The sequence below is a fragment of the Camellia sinensis genome, chromosome 1 (assembly GCF_055761805.1).
Source record: "Camellia sinensis isolate YWXY chromosome 1, ASM5576180v1, whole genome shotgun sequence".
NCBI classification, from domain to species: Eukaryota; Viridiplantae; Streptophyta; class Magnoliopsida; order Ericales; family Theaceae; genus Camellia; species Camellia sinensis.
In genome coordinates, this window is record NC_138961.1 from 240,062,706 (window position 1) to 240,088,414 (window position 25,709).

Genomic DNA, 25,709 nt, shown 5'->3' on the forward strand with positions numbered 1-25,709 from the left:
TTTTAAATTGAGACATTTAAATTTTATTAAATATAATACATAATTAAATAGTAGAGGGTCAAAATTGTCATTTTCGCATCTAATCCAAACAGTGATTAGTCCCCCCAAAACAATCCCCCCCCCCCCAGGATAGGATAGTCTCCCATATGGGGGACATGGAGTCCGGCCGGACATGGAGTCTGTCGGACTAAAAAAAAATCAAACGACGGATAAGGAGGGAGGCCGGACATGGAGTCCAAACAGTGGATAGTCCCCCCCCCCCCTTATCCCCCCAATCAAACACACCCTAAAAGTGCTACCATAATTTAAGAATAACTATTATAGACCAAACATTTTTGTCACCAATAGAATACATATTTTTAGTGACTAATTAATTTTTGTCATTGTTACTTTTGCCCGCTAAAAGATTCGTAGCCAAAAGCCTGCTCACATTCACTTCTTCATTTTTTGCCACCAAACATTTTAGTCGCCAAATGATACCATATTTTTTCCGTGACTAAAAAATTTAGTAGCCAATACTTTCTCTATCTCTTTCTCAATTGTTTTAGCTACTAATTATTTGGTCGCAAAAAATTAATGGGTTATGTTTTTGCTACTAAATTCTTAGTCACCAAAACATTTGATTACATATTTAGCTACCAAAATATTTGGTGGCCAAATACTTTAACGTTTTTCTTTTAAATAAAATATTTGGTGCACCTGTATCCATCAACGGTAAATATGTTATGAAGCATTCAACAACAATTACACACATTTCAGTTCCAACCATCCAAAAAATTAATATTGAACATCCACTTATATATATATATATATTACAAATTTCATAAGAACCAAGTCTAAGCCCACGTCAATAATTTAATGCAATACATAATACTGGAATAACCAAATTCATTGTGCACCTACAACTTTTGTACCACAACAAAAATTATATTATGTACTGCCACAAAACTATTATGTACCACGTGCTATGTTAATTGCTACTAACAAAAATATTTTGTACAAACCACTATATATACGGATAGAGATATAAAAAAAATGCCCTCCCGTACTTGTCAACAAAAACATATCCACATTTGTATGTCCAAAAACATCCGCAAAAAAGGGGGAAAAAATCATTAGTTCGGTGCGTGTAATGGCACTTCTGGATGACATATATATATCGTAATAATTTCAAACATTAAAAGACAAGGAGAGTGATATCTATTAACTAATGCAAGACATCCAAACATGAACCCATCATGAGTTCTTGTTTTAGCTTTTTTATCTCTAAATCTATCGAAGTAAATTTTAGTACTTAAATGTGAAAGTAAATTGTGTAGGTATTATGAAATTACCAAAATTTTGGGTGTACTTACCATTTCATCCAAAAATTATTTGTTATAAAAATGTAAGAAAAGTCATCATTAGAGTTTGTCTGGTATCCATAAAAGTCACTATGCTTATGCTTTTGTGACCTCCACGAAGCTTCCAGTTACGTTAGTTCAGTGTTTTTCTGACCTCCACGGATGGAAATTAATATGGTCTTTTTCTTCATAAAAGATTCTAATTTTCTCGATATACTCATTGAAATTTTGGAAACACTTTCCTTAAAGAAGAAACTAATTAGTGGGTTTATAGATGTAGATATGCTTCTGTTTGTGAATGAGTAATGTCTTGGGTTCTTTATAGGCTTATAGGGACGAGCTATATAAGATTATGCTTAACTATTCTTCCATTACACCATCTAATTTTGATACGTACCTTCAATACTTAGCTTCTTTAGTCCTAAGTTCCCTATTCTGTTGCTGAGGAATTATCCTCCCATCAGCCAAATCTTGAGGCCATGTTATATATATGAACTGTCTATTGTTCAACTGTTGCACATTTTGTAGTGGTGATAGTTAAACTTATCAAATACACAATTGCGCCTAAACCTTAGCTGAACTTTACAAATCCATTGTTCCAATTTCCAAAGGACTAGGTCAACAGGATATATCATTCGTCACATTTAGTTCTTGTCCTACTTACGTATTGTGGACACCTACTTGTCACATTTATCATCGGGAAGCTTCCCATTACGGAAAAACAGTGGCTCGGGGGCTGTTTTGCATTTTCGCCCCCCGAACCCCTTTTTTCGACAAAGTTTATGACATTTTCAACTCTAATTCCCAACGTAGGCATGCTATTTACGTACCGTCTGTCCCTACATGTCACATTTATCACTGGGAAGCTTCCTGTTATGAGAAAACAGTGTTTCGGGGGATGCTTTGCATTTTCGCCCCCCGGACCCCTTTTTTCGACTAAGTTTATGACATTTTCAACTCTAATTCCCAACGTAGGCGTGCTATTTACGTACCGTCCGTCCCTACATGTCACATTTATCACCGGGAAGCTTCCCGTTATGAAAAAACAGTGTTTCGGGGGATGCTTTGCATTTTCACCCCCCGAACCCCTTTTTTCGACTAAGTTTATGACATTTTCAACTCTAATTCCCAACGTAGGCGTGCTATTTACGTACCGTCTGTCCCTACATGTCACATTTATCACCGAGAAGCTTCCCGTTATGAGAAAACAGTGTTTCGGGGGATGCTTTGCATTTTCGCCCTCCGAACCCCTTTTCTCGACTAAGTTTATGACATTTTCAACTCTAATTCCCAACGTAGGCGTGCTATTTACGTACCGTCTGTCCCTACATGTCACATTTATCACCGAAAAGCTTCCCGTTATGAGAAAATAGTGTTTCGGGGGCTATTTCGCATTTTCACCCCCCGAACCCCTTTTTTCGTCTAAGTTTGTGACTTTTTCAACTCTAACTCCCAACGTATGTGTCCTATTTACGTACCGTCTGTCCCAACGTGTCACATTTGTCACCGAGAAGGTTACCATTACTTTTAAACACATATTCGAGTTACTATTCAAAATACCACTGTTGAAGTTTACATGTTACTCTAAACGAAGATTGAAATTCGCTATGTTTTTTTAACATGTTTCTACTATAGTTAATCTTAATCAAGTACATATTTTAAATACAAGTTCATTGTTAAGAAAACTCAATACCAAACTGTAGTAACTACACAAGAAATCATTAACCCCAAATAACTCAAAAATTGATGACATTTTCAACTCTTCAAGCGAACATATTTAAACAAAGTAAGTGTGACATTAATGAAATTGTTCTTACCAAAAAACAAACGTCCGATGCCCAAATTAGATTCCCAAGAGTTGTGACAGTTTGGCGACTACATTATTGAGATGCTCGACCTTTGTATTTGTCTCGTCCCTTGCCTTTTGTCCCTCCTCCCGCTCTTTCAACATCTCATTGGATAATTGAATGCGCTCCTCTCGTTCTTTCAACAGCTCATTGTAACATCTCTCGCGCTCCTCTCGCTCTTTCATTAACTCGTCATGATCCTTTTGCTGCTCCTCACGAAGTGCCTCCACCTCAGCTCGCATTGCCTCCATGTCCTTATCGTGTGCTCGTGTTGCAAATATGGTAGACGGTTGTGGGCCACTCCCAAATCCAAGCAAGTACCTTTTCTTCTGTCCAAGCACTTGCCTTGAAATCTCCTCTTGTGTCAATGGCGTCCCCGACTCGATGGCAGCCGCTTGTACATTGACCATCTCTTGCTGTCATTTCAAATAAATAAGACGAAAAAAACTTTGGCAACATATATGTATTATTGGGTACTAAGTACAAGAAAATATTGAATACATATATTTCCTTGCCACATACTTACATGCAGCTCACGGCATTTCGGATGGATCCAGTCATTCGTTTTCTTTGAAGTGTGGCTGTCCTCATAGAACTTTGGGAAATCCAACTCTCCATCTTTTGCTACCTGTTAACACATCAATGTATAAATCAATGACACTTTATGCACCAAATAGACAAATTTCCATGAACAGATTTTTAAACAAATTGCTGGACAGATTTGGAGACAGATTTGGAGACAGATTTGCTACCAGATTTTCAGACAAATTTGCAGCCAGATTTGGAAATAGAGGCAGCACTATTCTAGTTCGAATTCAAAGAGATTATCATTAACAGATTTATATTTTCCAACAGATTTTTGCCAACACATTTGTTCAGAATTTCTCAAACAGATTATGTCCAACAGATTTTCGCACATAGCCACTTATAATCACTTCAGATTATGTGTATTATAACATGTGTATGTACAGGAATATCTATTTCTTGTGAATGTATTAACTTAAATCTAAAACAAAAAGAGCTACAATACTAATGATCTTAAGTGAAAAACAGAGTATAGTTTAGATTTTGGGCAGTATATATAGTTCAGATTGTGTGTTATAGTGTAGACAGATTTAGTTCAGATTGTGTATACTGTATTATAGTGTAGTATAGTGTAGACAGATTTATAAATCTAAACTATACACAATCTGTATTATAGTTTAGACAGATTTTTAGAGTATAGTTTAGATTTTGTAGTATAGTGCAGTATATATAGTTCAGATTGTGTATTATAGTGTAGACAGATTTATATATACTGTATTATAGTGTAGAAAGATTGTGTATTATAGTGTATTATAGTGTAAACAGAGTATAGTTTAGATTTTGCGAGACAGATTTCGAATGAAAGACAGAGTATAGTGTAGACAGATTTAGAATGCAAACATGTGGCAAGGGTATCACTAACAGATTTTTTGCAGACAGATTTTTTGCAGACAGTAGATGTTTACTAACAGAGTTTAACATAAATATATACATATATATATATATATATATGTGTGTGTGTGTGTGTGTGTAGCAGAACATAACATTTTTCATATCCAAACAACATATAATGGATTCAAGTTTAAAAAAAATCGAACTCACCATAGCAGCCATTGCGATAGGAAATGAGCGAGACCCATTGGTATGATTGTACGGCAATTGACTCCTATTACTCTTGCCAGCTTTTGACCGTTTCTAAAAATAAGTCAAGCAGATAAACAATTTTTTGGTCAATATTAAGGCATATCACATTTTCACATAGATGTATGTACTCTATCTAGTCTATTATTTTACCTGGTGAGATGGATCTTGCCATGCCACATCGATCAAATGCTTCCAATTATCTAAACTCACCCCTACGGGGGAATGACCATAGATCTCATCACGTGGAAGTCCTTCTAACAATTCGAACTCTTGCTTCAAGGTGTACCTCCAATCTTTGTACAACCCATAGGCCTTCTTATTCACAATCTCCTGTGCTTGTAAGTCATTGTGGAAATCGTCTCCAATTTGAAACTTGTCCTACATGCAAAACAAATTGAAATAGTAATCATTACATATTAGTCTTTCTTATTACTCACATAATACAATTACATATTGTGGACAAGTAATATTAGTTACAAGAACTCCTTGGATGACGGCGGCTTTTGTAGTCTCATCAAGATCCAGCCATGACTTCACATCTTTCAAAGGGCACAAGGTTCTAATTTGAATTCCTAACTCGTTAGTTGCTGGAGTGGCATACTTGCCAGTCATTGCATTCAACCCACGATCGATGTGAACATAACATTTTTCCCCTTTTTTGGCTCTAATTATTTTTTGTATGCCCTTGCCAAGTGTCGGTCCGCGTACACGTAGGGGCTTCGAAGTCCCTGTTAACAACATAACAGCATGAAAATTGCCTAAAATTTGGCTACAAAAAAACAATGGCAATGGCATGTGGTAATTGACAAATTGTATACACTTTAATCTTACCTACGCCACTCGGCTGCGTTTTGGATGGGGCTTGTGTCTCATCAGAATCAACCATTGGTTGGCTAGTTACATGATGAGATGGTCCCACATTTGATCGGACAGGTAGAACAGGAGACGGAGCAACGGGTGATCCTAAAGGAATAGCAGCTGGCGAGTCTGTTTCTGGCTGCGTGAGTGTCTTCTTCCGAAGCCGACCAGTCTTTAAGCCAGGAACCATTTTCCAATCTGCAATAACACAAGTAACACTATATACATGAACTAGACAAAAATAATGCTTGATTATTGCAGACAAAAATAATACATGAACTATACAATAACACAAGTAACACCATTTTCCATTTTCCAATATGCCATGATATGCCTGCTTTAAAATAAATTAGACAAAAATAATTTAGAAGGCATGAACTAACTCAACTAATTTAGAAACTGAGAAGTTCATTAAAAGCACCCCCAAATTCATACAGATACAAGGATGAGCTAGAGCTCAGGCAAAGTTCCATCCTCTGGTACTATCTTGCAATGCATTGCATTTGTTTGCATCAACTACGCCAACCAATAAAAACTGAAAAAGAAAATACATTGCCTACCTAAACTAAGCTCTAAAAAAACCTGCACTTCTCAACATATCTAAAGCAGGCAACAGTTTTTCTTAGGCATATGATTCATGAAAATCTAGTATTCACAACTTCAGAGGAAAGATCAAAGTACAATTCTAGTAACTAAACTACCTCAACAGATATTCAGCAGCTTTGGGTCCTGTATCTTTTGAAATTAGGTAATCAAGAAGCACTTGATGATCATAGTGTAACTGCAAACAAGTTAGGAGTGCATGTATTACTTTATTTAATAACTTCGCCTGGTAAGTGAAGAATAGAACATAGAGGCATTTTCTTTGTATCAACGAAATAAAAGTATATACATTGGGATAAGAAGTCTTAGTTGTTCCCATTATCTATAAATATTGAACTTGCCTCTGCAAGAAAAAGATGGAATAGGTGTATGGGGTTGAAAAGGTTTGAAACATGAAAAAGCATATCATCACATCTGTCTTGGCAGACCCTACATACAAACAAAAAAACTCATTAAAGACTGCTGCAACCAATACTCTTAATAACCACTAAAACTATTCTAGCATGTGTTGCTTACTGTTGCTTGGCACCAAAGGACACGTGAAACAGTTGCAAAAGCACTTCAAATAGGATATTGTCCTACAAATCAACAGTAGACAAGAAATTAGGATATAGCAGGTCTAAAGAAAGGCACATATTCTACGAACAAGAAATTAAACAATTAATAAATTAATATAACCATTCAAGCTACACTAGCAACTATATAAACTGAACTTAGGTTGAAGCACAGAGTGCCTACAAGAAACACCGTAATAGGATATTCTATCTTCGAAGTTCCTAAATGCAACTCAGATAAATGCAACCAAATCCATGCATAGGTTGTACATTATAAGTGTATCTTCAATAATGACATGACCAGTAGTATTTTTTGTTGTTATTATTATTGTTGGTGGCGGTGGCAGAGGCTCTATTATTGTTGTCCTCAAGGAGGTTAAAAATGCATTAAATTTCTTACTGGGTACACTACTCGTAAAATAAAATAGCCAAACACAAATCAAATAACTTCAAGACGTGAGGATGACAACAAAATTATCCATAAAACTTTAAAAGATCCAAGCCAAGGGGGTAAATTAAATTACAAAAACTACGACAATCTCATAGTGAGGTATTAGTGGACAAGGAAAAAGGGTGTACTTAATATTTTCTACAGAAAAATTAACGTGTCTAGTTAAAGATGCAAAGTAATGGAAAGCATAAGCCAAGAGAGGGTCAAGTATATCAAAAAGGAAATCATGAGAAAAATCAAAGATTAAAAAAGATAGAACCAAAGATTAAAGTAAAATAAAGAATGCCAAAGAACAAATCATGGAAAAGATTAAAACGATTCCCATGTGGTATCAGAAGACCTATTCTTCATTCTGCTGAGCTTCCCAAAATCTACCTGGCAAGAAAGATCATTTCAAAGACCCCATTGGTGAACCAAAAATGTCCAGCAAAATTCTAACATTATTGGAAAATAATCAATTTAGAATAATTGAGTTCTATGATTAAAAGTTTGACTTGCAAAATCTGTCGGGACTATGCACCAGCCAAGAAAATTAAAATCATCTAATTTCTTAAAAAAGAAACATGCTCAAATTGATGAGAAAAGGATAAAACTTCCACTCACAACAGGAACCAGTTCTATCAAAAAATGACAGGCAATAGAAGTATAAAACATCATCATCTATAAACGAGCGACCTCTATTAAATAAGAAAAATACAAGAAAAACTAAACAAATTACCTTCCTTCCTTCACTCAGCTTCTGTCTAACTATTTGTCCTAAAGTTGGCTGCAGGCAGCAACAAAAAAATTAATTATAAATCAAATTAGTATGAACCAATGTATAATCCAAAAACAGATAGAAAAATATGTAGTTGCCTTTATGGGCTGGAAGAACTCATCAATAACATTTTGTGCTCTTGAATCTTCTGAAGACAAGTCTCCGGAAAATGTCAAATTTGCATTTGAATGAGTATTGACGACACCAGAACTACTAGGAGTAGTAGCTTGCCGTTTAGGTTGTCTTCTTTGAGCCGCACTAGTTGATCTCAATAGTCTCCATGTAAAAAGTATTGCAATGGCAAGCCCTGCTAAAGCCCCAATAGATTGTGTATCCTGCAAATAATTACAAAGTAAAAACCATCATACTATAGCAATTGCAGATTATCCAGAATATTTTTTTTTATAAATAAATAATTTTATTGAAGGAGCATCAAGATGATGCAACAAAAACAAGACTACAAAAGTAATTACCAACTCCTTACCAACCCAACAAAACTTTGTAATGCTATAGCTTGTAGATACTACATTGTCTCATTAAAGAAATAAAATAATAAAACTTCGGTGTTATTTTCCTCACCCATGCTGGAGACATGCTATTTTTATTTTTATTATATGTATATTTGCAAGACACCACATGCTGGAGACATGTTCATGCTGGAGACATGTTCAAAACATATGTATTTATATTTGTATTATATGTATATTTTTAATATACATTTTATGTCAAATATTAATTTTATCAAATTTATCAACTTTAGTACTCAACGTGTTCTTAGCGTGTCCTCATCGTGTTCCAACATGTCCGCAACGTGTCGAACTCTTTCCAGCGTGTCGAACACCTACACACAACCTCCGGAGAGGTGTCCGTGCTTCATAGGTGCATAGTTTCCAGTATAAACACAGTACTTCAGTTTCATGTTCAATGGAGAAATTTCTGACTCTCTTCAGTTAAACATATTTGCTGGACACACCAAAGGAAAAAAAAAAAATAAACCCACAAAATTGAAGGACAAAGTAACTATCAAATGCTCTTCTTTTGCTTCTTTAAAGTCAATGTCCATGTTCTCTCAATAGCAAAAAATCTTCTAAATTGGTAAAGAAACAATACTCAAGAAAACCAACAACAATGACTTCAATAATGCAAAAACGACAAGAAATAAATTTTAAAAAAAGACAGGTGTCCGTTAAACTAGACTATGCGACAAGAACAATAGTAAATTCTGACAAAAAAATACAAGTTGTCATGTAAGAGATATAGTCTGTGAATTTTCTTTCTTTCTTATTTTTGACAAGTATGATGGCCTATGATTTTATCAAACTTATAATCCCAGGCATATCAGACTGGCAAAAGAGGATTCAGTAGCTGACCCTAAAGTGATCAAAGCCAGACTGTTCAAAATCTGTTCAAAATCTGTACACATACATATTACAATTGAATTCAAACTAACCCTTCCAAACTAACCCTTCCTTCATTTATTCATGGTTAACTCTTATTCTAATCTCTATCTACAAAACCATAAAATAGCAACAACAAAGCATAAACAGAGCAGAGGCAGCCCCAAACTTGAACCCAACAACATCCACACAGTAGCAGCACAACAAAAACCCATTGCAAAACAGAGCAGCAACCAGACAAAACCAGCTTTACAGCCATACCAGCCATACCAGCATAGCTGCAGCCAAACAAATGCAAACCAGCTCAGAGCTTCCTATATCATATGCATTCCACCAAAAGGCAAGATTTAGTTACATTCCACCAGCACACCCCATAGTAACAAGATGCAGACCAGCACCCTTCTATTTGCACAAACTGCCATGCTGACCATTAAATACACCAACCATTCAGATCTTCAATGAATGCAGGTTTAACTGGGCTCAACTCACAATCTGACCAGCATAGCTGCAGCCAAACAAGATGCAGACCAGCACCCTTCCATTTGACAGTAGGCCAACCATTTGACAGCAGCTCCAGAGAACGTACTCCAGGCCCCCTCAGAAAACATTCTACTTGACACAGTAAGCAGCAGTTAGATACCAAAGCTACACCATAAACTTCACTACCAAAGATACACCAAAAATGCCTCCCACTACATTCTGGACAGCAACCCTTCCAGGGCAAATTAGCAAAGCCAGGGCAGAGATAAACCAGAGGAAAAAAACATACAATGGCAGAGAAGAAAAACATGAGTCCAGGGACTGCACTTCTGCACTGAGTGGGTACACCCACAGCAAAACTCCACCCATTTCAGTTTGGATTAGCTGCCTTAAACACACATTGATTTCTGAGTTTATTGACATTTATGAAGATAGATCCCCCTTCATTATTTTCAGTTTCCTTTGCATTTGTGCACCAATTGAACATTCACATTGCTCAAATTATGGCATGAACTAAAGCATGATATACATCAAGATTCTACATCAACATCTGTATCAAAATCACTTTGTAGGTCATATTCTTCGTCTGTGTCGTCACCCTCCCTCATTAATCCATCTTCATCATCACAGATGAAGGCATCATCTGTAACACCCTTGGCTTCTACCCCTCTGACAGATTGCAAAACTTCCATGGGAATAATTTCAGATTCAATATCATCTCGACGCAAATCCACATCATCATCAATAGCCATAGTAGGTACGACCTCGATGGTTTCTTCTTGTTGGAACACATCATCAGGTTGTACGACATCCATCTCCGGCACATCCCAAATTCCTCGATGTTGAAACTTTTCAACGACTCTCCAACTGGTACCTAATTTGGTGTCATTAACATAGAATACTTGTTCAACTTGACTTGGTAATACAAATGAGTCATCTTTGTACCATCGACTTGTTACATCAACTGTTGTGAAATGTGGCTCTACACGCATAGTTCTACTACTACCGCTGTTAAACCATTCACATTGGAACAATACAATCCGACGTGTGAACAAATAGTTCAGTTCCCACACTCTACACAAGTGTCCATAGAAGTGTATCAATTGCCCTTCATGCTCCCCTTCCACGACTAATCCACTATTCTGACTTTTTCGACGGTTGTCACGGTCGATAGTATGATAACGGACACCATTACAAATACATCCTGAATATGTGTTCGCTAAGCCACTAGGACCATTGGCTAATGACCACATATCACCAGTTGCTTCGGGGGAATGTTGGCTCCGCAATTCATTCATCTACATGAAGAACATGTGTCATGTTACTAGCATGCGTAACATTTACGTAATGTACGATCTATGGTAAGATATGAGAATAGTAGCTTACATGATCTTTGAACCATTTAGGAAATTCTTTCCGATGTCTGTTTTCGATGTCGAACGCACCGGCTTTTGGTGTAACAAGTTCTTGTGCTCCCTAGTTACAAGAAATGCGATTCAAAAACTATTTACTAAGATAAAGACTAATCAATTTACAACAAAAACATTATAAATACGTTTGAAGGATTCATAGTCTTCGTGTTTATCCACTTCTGTGCTATTGTGTAGGACAAACCAATGAGCCAACTCGCGTTCAGCTACGGACACATCGGACGCCCTTGTCATTAAACCAAAGGGACGTACAGTTTGAGTGAATACCGCCAACCCTAGGCCACGGTCACCCATGTCATAATTCCTTTCTGGGTGGTTAAACAATGTTTCAACTCCATCCAAATACATTGAACAAAATGTTGTACATTCTTTGGAAATGTAAGCCTCGGCAATAGAACCTTCAGGATGAGCTTTGTTGGCCACAAACCCTTTTAGACGGCCAAGCAACCTAATTTTGCAAGTCGATGTCAATGTTATACTGCAATATTTATATCAGCCGTAAAGCATTAACTTAAATTTGACAGTAATACGAGGGCTGAGTTAATACCTCTCAATTGGGTACATCCATCGATATTGCACTGGGCCTCCAAGCATAGCCTCTCGAGGCAAGTGAATTGCCAAGTGGACCATGACATCGAAAAAAGCCGGCGGGAAAAGCATCTCAAGCTTACAAAGTATGAGTACGATTTGTTCATCCAATTTATGCAAATCTGAACGCCTCAATGTCTTTGAACACAATTGTTTGAAGAAATTTCCCAACTCAAAAAGTGTTGTTCCAATTTCCTTATTAAGGTAGCCACGCATCCCAATTGGAAGAAGTCGTTGTATAAGGACATGACTGTCATGACTTTTGAGGCCAGATAATTTTCCGGCTTGAGCGTTTACGCAATTGGAGATATTTGCTGCATAGCCATCAGGGTACTTCATTGATTTCAAGAAATCACAAAAGCCTTCTCTCTCTTTCACCGACAATGTGTACAATGCGGGAGGCTTCTCAAAGGACCCATTAGAACGCCTCTTCAAATGTAACTCTTTACGTATTTTCATGTCCTCCAAATCTAAGCGTGCTTTGTCCGTGTCCTTGTTCTTTTCATCTACGCTCAAAAGTGTCCCAATGACATTGTCACATATGTTCTTCTCAATATGCATGACATCAAGGTTGTGTCGAAGCTTCAACGTCTTCCAATAGGGCAAGTCAAACATAATGCTTCTCTTGCTCCAATTCAAATTTTGATGTTCATTCCTTTGTCGTTTTCGATTTTGTGGGTGCTTTCCATACGGCTTGTAAGTCCCAGAATCAATTTGCTCTAGTATTTGGTCCCCCGATAACTCCAAAGGTTTGGACCTATGCTCCATTTGACCATTGAAGAGCTTACTTGTTCGCCAAGTGTGGTTCTCAGGCAAGTGGCGACGAGCACCCATATACCCTATTTTACTTCGTAATCCCTGAGACGATGCATTATTGTTACAATTAGGGCAAGCCAAGTAACCCTTTGTACTCCACCCTGACATGTTACCGTACGCAGGGAAGTCATTTATGGTCCACATTACCGCCGCATGCATTCTAAAAATTTGCCCGTTCGATGCATCATATGTTTGCACACCATGCTCCCACAAATTCTTCAATTCTTCTATTAGTGGTTGCAAGTAAACATCAATGTCTCTTCCAGGTGCCGATCGTCCGGGAATAAGCAATGACATCATGCAATATGGCTCTTTCATGCACTTCCATGGTGGGAGATTGTAAGGCATTAAGATTACGGGCCACATGCTATATGATGTGCTCATATTCCCAAATGGATTGAAACCATCTGTTGCCAGCCCTAGCCTTACATTTCGAGAGTCATCAGAAAACGTCGGATGTTGCTTATCAAAGTCCTTCCATGCTTCACCATCGGCCGGGTGCCTTAATATGTCATCATCCACACGCTTCTCATTGTGCCATCTCATATCTGCGGCTGTTTTTTTGGACATATACAGTCTTTTCAACCTCGGTGTCAAAGGAAAGTACCGCAATACCTTGTGTGGAATTTTTTTACCACCATCATCGTTCAACTTGTATCTACACGCATCACATGTAGGGCATTTCTCCAAATTAGCACTCTCCTTCCAAAATAGTGCACAATCATTGTTGCACGAATGAATTGTTTCATATCCCAAACCCAAGTCACGTAAGAACTTCTTAGCATCATAGAGTGTCCATGGAACTGTTGGATCACATTCTGGTAGAATGTCCTTGAATACCTGCATAACCATATCGAATGACTTGTTACTCCATTTGTTGTACACCTTCACATGAAGCATCTTAATGACGAATGATAACACAGAAAACTTTTCACATGTCGGGTGAACTTTGCGTTGTGCATCTTCGAATAACCTAGTGAACTTATGCAAATCCTCCCTCTCCAAACCATTAGGTTCCTCGTCGGTATGATCATCCATAAGACCACTCACGTAAATTTCTTCCAACATAATAGGCAATTCATCCATGGGCGGATCATCGATATCTGTCATACATTCGCCACTACCTCCATATTGGTCATTTGATACACTAGGACGAGACACGGGAACATGTTCCCCGTGATGCACCCAAGTTAGATACGAAGATGCCATGCCTCTTCGGATCAAGTGCATCCACACAACTTGTCTGCTATATTTTGTGCCATTAATGCAATCAACACACGGACACCTAATTTCATCCTCTACGCCTAAATTTGCCGTAGCAAAATCAAGGAATGACTTCACCCCTTGTTGATACTCTTTACTTGTCAACCGATTATTTATCGTCATCCAACTCTTGTCCATTTTGTCACCTACAACTCACACAAAGATTAACCGAGGAAGCCATGAGAACACGCATTTCAAGTTGAGATAGATTAGGTTGTTTTTCATTCACTGTTTGGCTTGTCACATAAATCTCTTTTAGGGTGGAACTTTATGACACGATTAGTTCTAAAACAAGTTAATTTAAGAAATGACCCGTAATTTTGGACCACTAGATAGCATAACTAGTAGAGCACTAGTACTAGTGAAACTATATGGTCAATGATAGAATGATATATCAAAATAATGAAAACCATGTCATGCTCTTCACAATGTGTGTGCATGACATGTTATTTGTTAAAAAAAAAAAGTAAAGACAGAAACACATTTCCAACAGTTGGCTCTACATGGCAACTGTGCATGTCCGCAAATGCATATTCACACATGAACATTTCAGAATAGAAGCATATTAGATGTTATCAATGAGAGATGTATCTACAAAGTCATGTGAAAATCCAGAATAGAAGCATTGACAGTACTCATGAACATTTCATACGGCTTAAAGCACATTTTGCAGAAAAGAGAATAAATAAGCCAGACGATGTGGAGGCAAGTTTGCTGCAAGGTAGAATTTCTCTGATATGACATACTCTTGAAAAAACTTGCTGATATGAGCATGTAATTTTGTCTCATGGCAAGTTAGTTAAGCACTCAAATTAACTGAAATTCACAGCATTGCCATTTTCGAAAGCTCTTCATGTGGCCTATTCTAGAGAATTAACATATTGAGCCTCTTTAACAATTAGATATGATGAATGCGTTACTCTGTGAAGACTTAGAGGAAGAAGTATTTACAGATGTTCCACCGGGCTTTGAGGATTTCTCAGTGGATGGGAGTGTGCAAGCTTAAAAAGGCATTATATGAGTTACAAAGTGTGCTAGAGCATGATTTCAGAGGTTTACTTGGGCTATGCTTAGATGTGTTTATCTCACTAAGAACATATGTTTTCGACCTTCTTAAGGACAAAGTGTGCTTGGGTATAAAGCTATTGATACCATGTTGGAGCAGAATTGCATGTTAGGGGATGAAACTAAAGATTCATTTGACAAGGAGGGAGAGATATCAGAGGTTGGTTGGTAAGTTAATTTATCCATCTCATACTCACCTAGATATAGATTATGTTGTTAGTTAGCCTAGTGAGCCACTATGCATAATCCTATTATATTAGTTTATAGACTAATCCAGTACTTCAAAATAAACAGTTCAAATTTTTTACAATATTTGCATAACTTTAACGGCAAATATCAGCATCCAGCCATGCAAACTGAGATTCAAGTAGCTTGGGTTACCAAATGAAAAATGAGATGTTATTCAAATGAACAAAAACACAATGAGATGCATTCATATTTGTTATAATTCAATTAGAAATAGATGATGTTTCACAATGGAAGAAATGCTCTACAAATTTACGAGAAAACTAAATGCAACTAACACATTGTAAATCAATATAATCAAAAAGCACTGTTATGCAAATTTGAAGTATATATTTGAAACAATTAACTAGTGAATACAAGTTCAAGAAGCATACATACAAATGCAAAGCAGAAAACACAAACTTCAAGAACAAGACATGTAATGTGTACCTGTTATTCTATTTCATTATGCAATATTTTGCATTCAGTTAATATGTCAAGTCTCTATTGAACTAAAATTCATACTACTTCAGAGGTTTATGCACTTGAAAGCTTAACAAACAACCCTTTTAACACCAAAACAATATGAAGATCACCATTCAAACCTAGTAGCATGCAGAACATTTTAGAAAAATGAGAAAGTAGGAAAAGAACAAGCAAAGACAGCATGACTCTAGTGTCAACCAAGCAACAAAATTGCGCTTCTTTTCCATCAAAACAACCAAAATGTTTCAATTTAATGGGACCCCAACACGAAACAAGATGGGAAGATAGAAAATCAAAATTCTCAGATATCTACTAAATTGTACTAAAAGACAATGAAACACACCAATAAAATGAGTTGTGTCAACCCCATCAGGCATCTTTTACATATGTTAGTTTCTATTTTTAGTTTCTGTAGATACTTTCCAACCTACTGTATGTCATAGACACAAGTGATTACATGTGCCTTACAAATCAGCATATAGACCAACACGACTTCAAGGACCATGTGTACAGTCTGCTTGTTCACCCATTTTCTAACAGCTTAGGCTTTTGGGAAAATTAGTAACTTAACATGAACATGGTTCGATTCGGTTAGGATTTTGGCAGATTTTCACACCAAACCAAACTTCTCAGTTTGTTGTTTCTATGGGCCAAACTGACCGCACAATGTAAACAACCAAACAGAACACTGGTTTTTGGGGCTGAATACCCATTGTATTGCCTTGTATAATTGAGAGCTATAATCCCTTGTAGTTACACCTTATACTAACTTAAATCACTGGTGATATTTGAACAAAAATAAAGCAATGCAAAATATAACATGTAAGCCCTTCAGGCACAGCACCTTCCGCCTAACTTTGCCTTAAGTAGTCGCGAACCTTAAGCACACCAAGCTCGGCCTTCTTTATGTTGCCTCGCCTAGCCACGCGGAAGGTGCTAGGCTAGTGCTTGGCTGCATTTTGCAACTAGGAGCATGCCTAAGCATGACTTTTATTACAATGAAACAGGTTAAGAGTTATACCACTTAAACTCAGATTTGTTTTCTTAACAAGAGAAGAATGTCAAAGCCATAGGCTTTTTGACGCTCACAAATCAGAATAGCGAGGGAGGGCCAATTGGAGAAGATGATGGACGAAGGAGGCTGCAATGGTTGACGACAAGGCTATAAAGGTGACGGAGCATTTTACAAATAGCATACTTACCATGGGAAGTTAAAACTCCAAAATCCTATCCATGCAAGTTTAAGTACTACTAGTCCTGCACTAACAGTGGCCACAAACATATATTATAATATGTGACCTAAAGCAGCTAATAATTAATATCCATTAAAAAAAAAAAAAACCAACCTGAATGACAATCCTGTGCTACAGGATTACCATTAGGGGTTCACAGTGGTCGACGGCAATTGCAGATGGAAATGGCAAGCAATGAAAGAGCATACACGATCAGGGAAATGAGCTAGAGGCAGAGAGAGAAAGAGACGGTGATGGCCACAAAGAAAGTGGTAACTCCACAGAGTAGACCAGCAAGCTCTAGCAAGCAGCCTGGTTTTGGGTAGTTGGCAATGATGTATTTACCGACAATGAGAAAAGCGAGTGCAAACACCATAGAAAAGAAATTTTTAATTAACAAAGTTAAAATCCCTCATCTTGTTGGACAGTACAGGTTTGTAGGAAAGACTTGGATGTGAAACAAAAGTAAGAGGATGTCAACTTCGGGTACAAATCAATTGAGCCAAAGAGTTTTTTGGTGCAGAAAATCCCTATTCATAAGTCCAAGATAAGCATCCCTTGTACAGTAATATGATTATACAAGTATATTTCAAATTACCACGTTGTCATGCAAAATGAAATGTTCCATTCTTCACACCTAACTGTTGGTATTAATATAAAAAACTACCCATGGTACATATCAGCGGTTCACCCCTAACTGTTAGTGTTAACATAAAAAATACCCAAGCTACATAATAGCAGTTGATCAGAGGATGACTGGATCTTCACTAGCAAACAATTTCCTTTAGCAATCAATATGCCTTAGTTAGTTGAAGAATTTATGTTAGAAAAGCAAACTAACCTCACATTGCCTACAACAGAAAACATTATTGTCATGTAAGATTGATGATCCACCATTTAACCAATAGAAAAATGCATTGCCACAGTCCAAACCAAATTAAAATTAAGGCTTGTGTCCTATTCAAGTGAGATAGACTACATAAATCATTTTTCACTATTCTACTCTATCAATGTTTGTATACTTGATTAATTAAACAAATTCACATGGATTACATAATATGCCAAAAGTACTCTTTCACTTGAGCTAACATATTTTGATTCTATAAATCATAGCACCTCCAACCAACCTCATCTTGCTTATTAATAATCGAACCTAAATAATGAGAATGTTCACCAAAAATTGCATTAGTAAATCTCTTTTAGGGTGGAACTTTATGACACGATTAGTTCTAAAACAAGTTAATTTAAGAAATGACCCGTAATTTTGGACCACTAGATAGCATAACTAGTAGAGCACTAGTACTAGTGAAACTATATGGTCAATGATAGAATGATATATCAAAATAATGAAAACCATGTCATGCTCTTCACAATGTGTGTGCATGACATGTTATTTATTAAAAAAAAAAGTAAAGACAGAAACACATTTCCAACAGTTGGCTCTACATGGCAACTGTGCATGTCCGCAAATGCATATTCACACATTTCCAACCTAAGCTTTGGGCATAAACGAGCTTTCTCCTTCTTTGGAAATATGGACTTAAATTACTAAGGAGGCAACATGGGCAATATGCCGCCATGATGCAAGCATCGTAAATTTCCAATACTTCTAAAATGGAAGCATCGAGGTTATATTCTCCTAAGTTCCCATACAAAGAGCAGCCTCCTTGTACTTTTTTTATGTAATGATGTTTAAATATTACTCACATGTAATTATCATGTTTGCCAAGTAGTTTCCAAGAATTTAACAAGTCAATGCTATCCAGTCAAGGCAAGGCAATGCTATCAATCCACAAACTACCATGCTTATTTAGAGCACAGAAGCAAACATTTACGCTAGGCAATGCTATCCATATGTATGATTTAATTGTATATCTAGCTCAAAACCATAAAAATTCCTTTTGAAAAGGTAATGCTTACGAAAATAATAAACTTACGAAAACAATTAAGTGTAGCAAATGGCTTGATTCACCCCAAGCATAGTAGAGGTGCACTGTTTTTCCCCTTCCGTTTTTTTTTTTTTTGTTCCTTCAATTCTTTGTAGTTAAGTGTTGGGAAATATTGAAATAGGTAATACTAGAATGAAGACGTGATGGGTCATATGTTAAAAAATGCCAATTTGATGCAACCGTCCATATAAATTATAATAACAAGTGAAAAGAGTTCATTCACAAATGAAAGGGAAAAAAAAGTTTATTATCAAACAAACCAGATCTTGTTCTGATAGAAACCATTCAGAACCTGATTTATATCACCCCATTTAGATTACCAAAAATAAATTTCCAATAAATTGAATTAAATATTCTGATCAGCAAGAACATAATGATTTTTTATGGAAAAAATTCCATAGCATTGCGAAAGAGATGCGGCAACTGGTAATATAGGAGATGATTAATAAAATATGAATGCATCTCCGAAAGACTTTAGAGAACATCAAGGAAGATATATTTCTCATAAGCAAAAAGATCAATAATTGCACCCAGCCTTAAATGCACCAGAGGGAAAACTAAGAAATGCGACCCATGATTTAAAACCCCCAAAAAAAAAAAAATAAGGTCAAGGACAAAGGATGAATGTAGCTGATCACAAGTACATAGAAAATAAAATCCATTTAATCTGAAGAAAATCTTTACTCAAAACCATAAAAATTCCAAAAGCAAAAATAAGGTCAAGGACAAGGTTTGGACCTATATTAAGTACCTCAACATTGTTACAAGGCATCCAAAAGCAACGAGCAGCTAGTATATTTACTCAAAATCATAAAAATTCCTCTTTTATATGTACTACTACTACAAGACTTTGCCCTAGTTTATGTAGCAAATGGGTTGATTCACCCCAAGCATTGCCCTAATTTTTAATTTGAATCACATTTCAATAACAATGCCCTAATTGAGGGCATTTCGTACTTCATATTCTGTGTGTTTTGACACACACATACATACATATATATATATATATATATGTATGTATGTGTGTGTGTGTAAACAGAGACAGATAGAAACTGAGGCAAATCGAGAGGGAGATACAGAGAGAGGGAGAGACAGATGCGAAATTCAAACATACCTGGGAGGGAGTTCGGGGGATGATCCAGTTCGGGGGAGTTCGGGCGATGGAGACTATTCCTGTACAGAAAAGGGCAGAGGCGTGAGTGTACATATGATTTGGGAAAATAATCGAGTATATATGGAATCAATGTTGTGAATATATGATTCGTGTGTGTGTGTGTAAACAGAGAGAGAGAGAAAGAGGGAAACCGAAAGGCCGTGTGAGATGTTTAAGAAATTGAGAGGGAGATACAGAGAGAGAGAGGGAGATACCTGGGAGGGAGTGCGGGGGATAATACAGCAACTCTTGCGATGGAGACAGAGCAGTGATAGAGGCGGGAGTGCGAGAGGGAGGGAACTGGGATCCTTTTGCAATGCAAATAGAAGAAAAAGTAATATTCCCTCCACAATTTCGTGGCACGTTTGGCGACCAAAATCAAATTAGTCGCCGAAACTAATTAATTCTAAAACAAACTTTTGGCGACCAAAATTTTGGTCGCGAAAGGTAAAAACGTGACATTTTTTTTATTTTTTGTTTTCATTCGACAAAACAAATCGAAAAATTATAATTTTGTTCTAAAATTTCAAAAAAATTCAGTAAAGATAAAAAATAACAAAAAAAATAGTAAATATTTGTTGCTTATTTTGAATTTTTAAAACATATATATTTGTTAGATTCGGCTTGAAAAAATGAATTATCTTAAAATAGGTGTTTTTTTAGATGTTGCCCAATGGTTCATGTGATAGAAAAATAAAATTAAAAATATTAATTGATTATCTTAAAAGGAAATAGAAGTAAATGTTACAAAGTTTGTAATATTAACGTTTTAAAAATCGAACCGGTGAGCAAATCGAACCGTAACATAACAAATATATTAAAATTATATTTAAATAAAAATATAAGTAATAAAATTATAAATTATAAATATTAAATTATCTTAAATATTTGTCCTAATATTTTTTTCAAAATACATAATTTCAAAATTTCAAAATTTCAAAATTTTTGCAAATACATAATTTCAAAATTTTCCCTATAATTCAATATTGTAAATCTTTTTTTAAAAGACTAATACTATACAAATAGAAAAATTTATTGTGAATTTCTTATTTTAAAATAAATTAATATAAAAAACAAATTTATTTATAATAATCATATTACCGCATTATTGTCAAAATTTATTTATTTATTTTAAAATTCTTTTTTGGGGGGTATGAATTAGAATAGAGATGAGATTGAGAAGTTTTTTTTCTTCCACAGGACTAATAAAAAAATAAAAGAAATCAAACACAAACTCAAACACAGGAAAGCCTTCAAATTGGTCCCAGATTTGAAACGGTCAACTGTGATCAAGATCTTGTCTGCTTTTGTCTTCCCAACTCTGTAATTCACTTCTTTCCAATACATAGGTCGATTGATATATACATATATATATATACACATTTCCAGAGACACATGATTTTCATTTTTCTTCTTTTTTCTCTTCTCCAGGATCCCCAAATTCCTCATACATATACACACTAATTAGTTATTAGAGGATCCCAACCTTCTTGGCAATGGAAGTCGAACGGGTTGGGTCAACCCATATGCTAGAAACAGTAGACAACACTAAAATTTTAAAATATCACTCCTAAATTCACTCATAATAACGTGATAACTAGAACATTGAGTTCATATGCATCATTTTTTTTTTCCATTTCTATTCCTTTTTCATAGTAAAAATTTATGAATACAAAAATCGATCACCCTATCACATAATGTGAGTCCCACACCCATGTAACTGGCTTGTGTACTGTGTTCTCTTATTAAATGTGGTGGAAGCATAGCAACTGTAGTAAAAACCAGAGTTGCTAATATGCATGTATGAGAGATTGCTGCATCTTGTTCAAGTAGGAGAGATTACCAGAACTCAAATTCTAAAAGATATAGAGGGGAACATTCTTTTCATTGTGGCTTGGCTTGGGATTGCTGCAGGGAAACCATAAAAAGTTAACAATTGAGGTTTCAACACAATGTTTAAAACTTGAAAAAAAAAACACAAAATTTATTTGATAATATATAGCAATCCTCATAGATAATATTTGTAACAAGGTCCCAAAAAAAATATGATCCACAACATTTCTACATGGACATTTTTCTTTGATAGGAAACTCAAGCGTCGAGTTTATTCATTTGTTGGATAAAACTCAATTCTTGGCTCAAAACACACACATGCAAATGCCACAATAGCAACAAGAACAATGTACCCTACAACCACTGGATTAGTTGGAGGCAGAAGGCCCGGGTCTAATACGTCAGTTAGCATTACTTTTGGAGCAGATCATGATGCCAATGATGAAAGGAGTTCTCCTGGATGCTTTCCCCATGATTCTTTCCAGTGCTCACCCCAAAGCTATAAGCATCACACTTTTTAGTCACAATCATGGTATAAGCAAGTTCTGCACAAACAAAAAATCAATGAAATAAATCATAGACTTCACTTTCTCTTTAAATAAGTTAATGAAGTGTGATTCCAAAAGTGTTTTTATTTATCATGAATAATTGAGTTAGAGAAAAATAATTACTATTATTTAAACATTTTAGCTCAATTTTTCCCACTTTATTTAAAATTAAAAATAATAATAATACCTATAGAGGAAAAAGCACTTTTGCTACCTGGGGAAATATATCCATAAGTTCTTGCAATTATTGTTTGATTCGATGAATTCGGATATAGCAATCTTGCAGTGCCAAAGTTGAAACAAAAGCCTCCAATTTAGAATTCAATAGAATATTGTTGCTTGATTTGTCTCGGTGAACAATAGGTGGATTGCAATCATGATGCAAGTAGGATAGAGCATGTGCTATTGCGTTAACAATCTTCACCCTTTGAGTCCATCCTAATTCAACAACTTCGGTATCAATCCTCAAGGCACAAAACATACTTCCCCTTTCCATGTACTCGTACACCAAGAACATGCATCTGTTGTGCAAACAGAACCTGTAAAGCTTCACTATGTTTCAGTGCTGTATATTAGTTAACATTTGCGTCTCATTTTTGAAACTCTTGTCGAAAGCGGGTTCCTCTACTTCCAAACGATGAAGTTTCTTCGAGGCAACTACTTTGCCACTTGGCAACTGAGCTCTGTACACGATACCATAACTGCCATATGCAATTCTACCATCATAATTCCATATCAAGAAAATATTTCCATTTGTCATTGCCCTTGTCTCACTTTGGTTTTTTGGGCCTTATGACGACAAAAATATACAAATGCAAGCAAGGCAAGGTCAAACGTGTGGGAAAGAGACACGATGACAATAAGCTCCAATACAAAGAATAATAATAATAGCTGCCATGTATACTAATACTGCTATGAGTACAAAAACAGAATAAACAGATGACAGTATCTTACTCATAATTGATCATGTGATACAGATTTTGTTGCTCTAAAATAATAGAAAATCTATTTATGCAATTGTTAGCTACATATTTTGCATAAGCCAATTACAGTTCAACACGTGGTAGGATGCGGGAAATACGGGAAGACAATTCAAATATTCAATCGTAAGCACACACGTGGCAGTTAGTATTGGTTATTGTAGACCTGCATAGCACTAGATTAGCAAAGAGATGCAAAATGACGTGGCTTCAACGATTACTCATATTTAAATTCAAAATCAGGAGGGAAGCCTAATTGCAGATATGGCATAGTGGAGCTAACTGTAAGGCAGCATGATCAGCGATCATAGAGGGATGATTCGAAGGTTAGAAATGCATTTCGACGGTTGTCATTAAGAAGTATAAATAGAAGAGAAGGCCCTAGAAAGAAGCCCCAGACTCAGATCTAAAAAACCAGTTTTATCTACTTTATTTTCCTTTCAGTTTTTATATTTCTTGTTCTTTACATTTCTACACTTCAAATTCCTGCACTGCACTTCGTTCATAGGAGTAGTTTCAAGTAGTTTGTCGCTGTAAACCACTACGAGGCTGATTTGGATCTTTGTAAGTCTTCTATTTTACTTAATGAAATGTTACAATTGTTCTCCATATTAATCGTTGTTAGCTTAATTCCCCTAAACAAAGCCACCAGTAAAAGTCCTTTTCATTGAGGCTGAAAGAACTAAAACACAATCATCTGATAATTGGTTGGCAATTAGTATTCTGTAAGGATTGATTGATCCTTGCTAGCATGCTCAAAATTACAATAATAACCTTTGAAAGCCAAAAACCCAACATATATTTTTGGCACGCCTAGTGGGACTAATTAAAATGGCTAGATGTAGGAGACAAGGAGAAAATGAACGCTTGGAATAAGGCGTGGAAGAGAGGTAGAAATACCTAATCTAGAGGATAATGTGATTACACATCCTGTGGAAATACCTGTTTTATCAGAACCTATGGTCGAACAAACCAACACTTCGGAGCAAGTACCACATGTTCAAAGTATTGGACGAGGCCAAGGAATTAGACTATCCACTGTTCCATCTACTTAGCTAATGAATCCATGGGGAGGCCTAGTAGATGCCATGGAACAGCAATTAATGAACACAGTGGAAAGATGGGAAACATCCTTTTTAGATCGAATGAATACTCATCAACCAACTAACGCAAGGCATATAGAGGAAATTTCAAATGTCCCTCAGCAAAGATTGGCTAGAGATAAACAGCCTATGCAGAGTAATGGACATACTAATGGTCAAACTAGTAACCAAAACTATGAAAGACCATCACCTCAGTCTTGGTATGAGCTTCTTTCGAGGCTTGTGACAAATCAAAATGCCTCATTACTTAACAGTGAAGCCATGCAAATTGGTGGATCTGGCCCAACACAAAAAAATAGCATATGGATGTTTCCAAATCCCATGTTCGAAGCCATACCTGGCACGAAGGGATTCACTAATCCTTTGTTCGAATTTGTACCCGGGGGGTTGGAAGGGTTTCCTGCAACTAGAAGAGACACAACACCTGTTCCAACACCTTTCACAGGTCCTTTCGTAGTACAGGCTCAGAGGGGTCACCCATACCCTCAACAGCAAATGACACCACAGGGACAACCAGTCCTAAATATACTGCCCTATGGACCAAGAGGACCTCAGGCACAAGGTTATCCATCAAATCCTGTGTTTGTTCCTCCAGTAGTGGTTCAACAAGCACAAAATATGGTTCCCAGGGACCAAATTGCTGATATTGTTAGAGAGTTGTGTGGACCGATGGCTCGAGGGGTTCAAACTCCTATGTACAGGAAACCATATCCAGAATGGGCAGATAGGGTATATGAATACCCAAGAGGGTTTAGGATAGCAGACTTTGCTCTTTTTTATGGGAATGAAAATCAGTCAATAGTAGAGTATATTGCTAGGTTCGCTGCTCAATATGGTGAATTTACCAACAATGATTACATGAAGTTAAGACTGTTCCCAAATTTTGTAACTGGGACAGCCTTTGTATGGTATATTAACCTTACACCTGGCTCTATCCAAACTTGGCAACAAATAGAGGAGGCATTTCATGCCCAATTCTTCCAAACGGAGCCAGAAGTTTCCATGGCAGACCTGGCAAGGTTGAGTCAAAGGCCTGATGAGAAGGCTGCTCAGTTTATTGCCAGATTCAAAAGAGCACGA

General features: G+C 36.4%; 3 protein-coding genes across 3 annotated transcripts; all 3 read right to left on the reverse strand.

Annotated features, from left to right (window-relative positions):
• Window positions 1-3,186: 3,186 nt before the first annotated feature.
• On the reverse strand, window positions 3,187-4,943 carry LOC145822911 (uncharacterized). Its single transcript, XM_082921454.1, has 3 exons — window positions 4,817-4,943; window positions 3,717-3,818; window positions 3,187-3,606 (listed from the first exon to the last, which is right to left on the reverse strand). Exons 1-3 carry the CDS (start codon window positions 4,826-4,828, stop codon window positions 3,187-3,189), a joined length of 534 nt encoding a protein of 177 aa, XP_082777580.1. The 5' UTR covers window positions 4,829-4,943.
• A 5,545-nt stretch (window positions 4,944-10,488) lies between these two features.
• On the reverse strand, window positions 10,489-13,902 carry LOC145822912 (uncharacterized). The gene is made up of 5 exons (XM_082921457.1): window positions 13,408-13,902; window positions 11,936-12,834; window positions 11,641-11,836; window positions 11,345-11,434; window positions 10,489-11,256 (listed from the first exon to the last, which is right to left on the reverse strand). Exons 1-5 carry the CDS (start codon window positions 13,900-13,902, stop codon window positions 10,489-10,491), a joined length of 2,448 nt encoding a protein of 815 aa, XP_082777583.1.
• Window positions 13,903-22,790: 8,888 nt separating this feature from the next.
• Window positions 22,791-25,200, reverse strand: LOC114266115 (MDIS1-interacting receptor like kinase 2-like). Its single transcript, XM_082921465.1, has 3 exons — window positions 25,073-25,200; window positions 23,128-23,262; window positions 22,791-23,067 (listed from the first exon to the last, which is right to left on the reverse strand). The coding sequence occupies exons 1-3, from the start codon at window positions 25,198-25,200 to the stop codon at window positions 22,791-22,793; spliced, it is 540 nt and encodes a 179-aa protein (XP_082777591.1).
• Between the last annotated feature and the right edge of the window lie 509 nt (window positions 25,201-25,709).

Bases quoted from the DNA above. Each gene is read 5' to 3' on its own strand.
- LOC145822911 (XM_082921454.1), bottom strand. The intron at 3,607-3,716 runs GTAAGTATGTGG...TTGAAATGACAG, and splicing joins CGAAATGCCGTGAGCTGCAT to CAAGAGATGGTCAATGTACA.
- LOC145822912 (XM_082921457.1), bottom strand. From the start codon at position 13,902: ATGACAGATATCGATGATCCGCCCATGGATGAATTGCCTATTATGTTG. The intron at 12,835-13,407 runs GTATTGCGGTAC...GCATCGTCTCAG, and splicing joins GTAAAAAAATTCCACACAAG to GGATTACGAAGTAAAATAGG. The intron at 11,257-11,344 runs GTAAGCTACTAT...TTCTTCATGTAG, and splicing joins CTAAATGGTTCAAAGATCAT to ATGAATGAATTGCGGAGCCA.
- LOC114266115 (XM_082921465.1), bottom strand. From the start codon at position 25,200: ATGGATAACCTTGTGCCTGAGGTCCTCTTGGTCCATAGGGCAGTATAT. The intron at 23,263-25,072 runs GTGAAAGGTGTT...TTATGATGGTAG, and splicing joins CCTGTACTACGAAAGGACCT to AATTGCATATGGCAGTTATG. The intron at 23,068-23,127 runs GTTAACTAATAT...TTTGCACAACAG, and splicing joins TTCAAAAATGAGACGCAAAT to ATGCATGTTCTTGGTGTACG.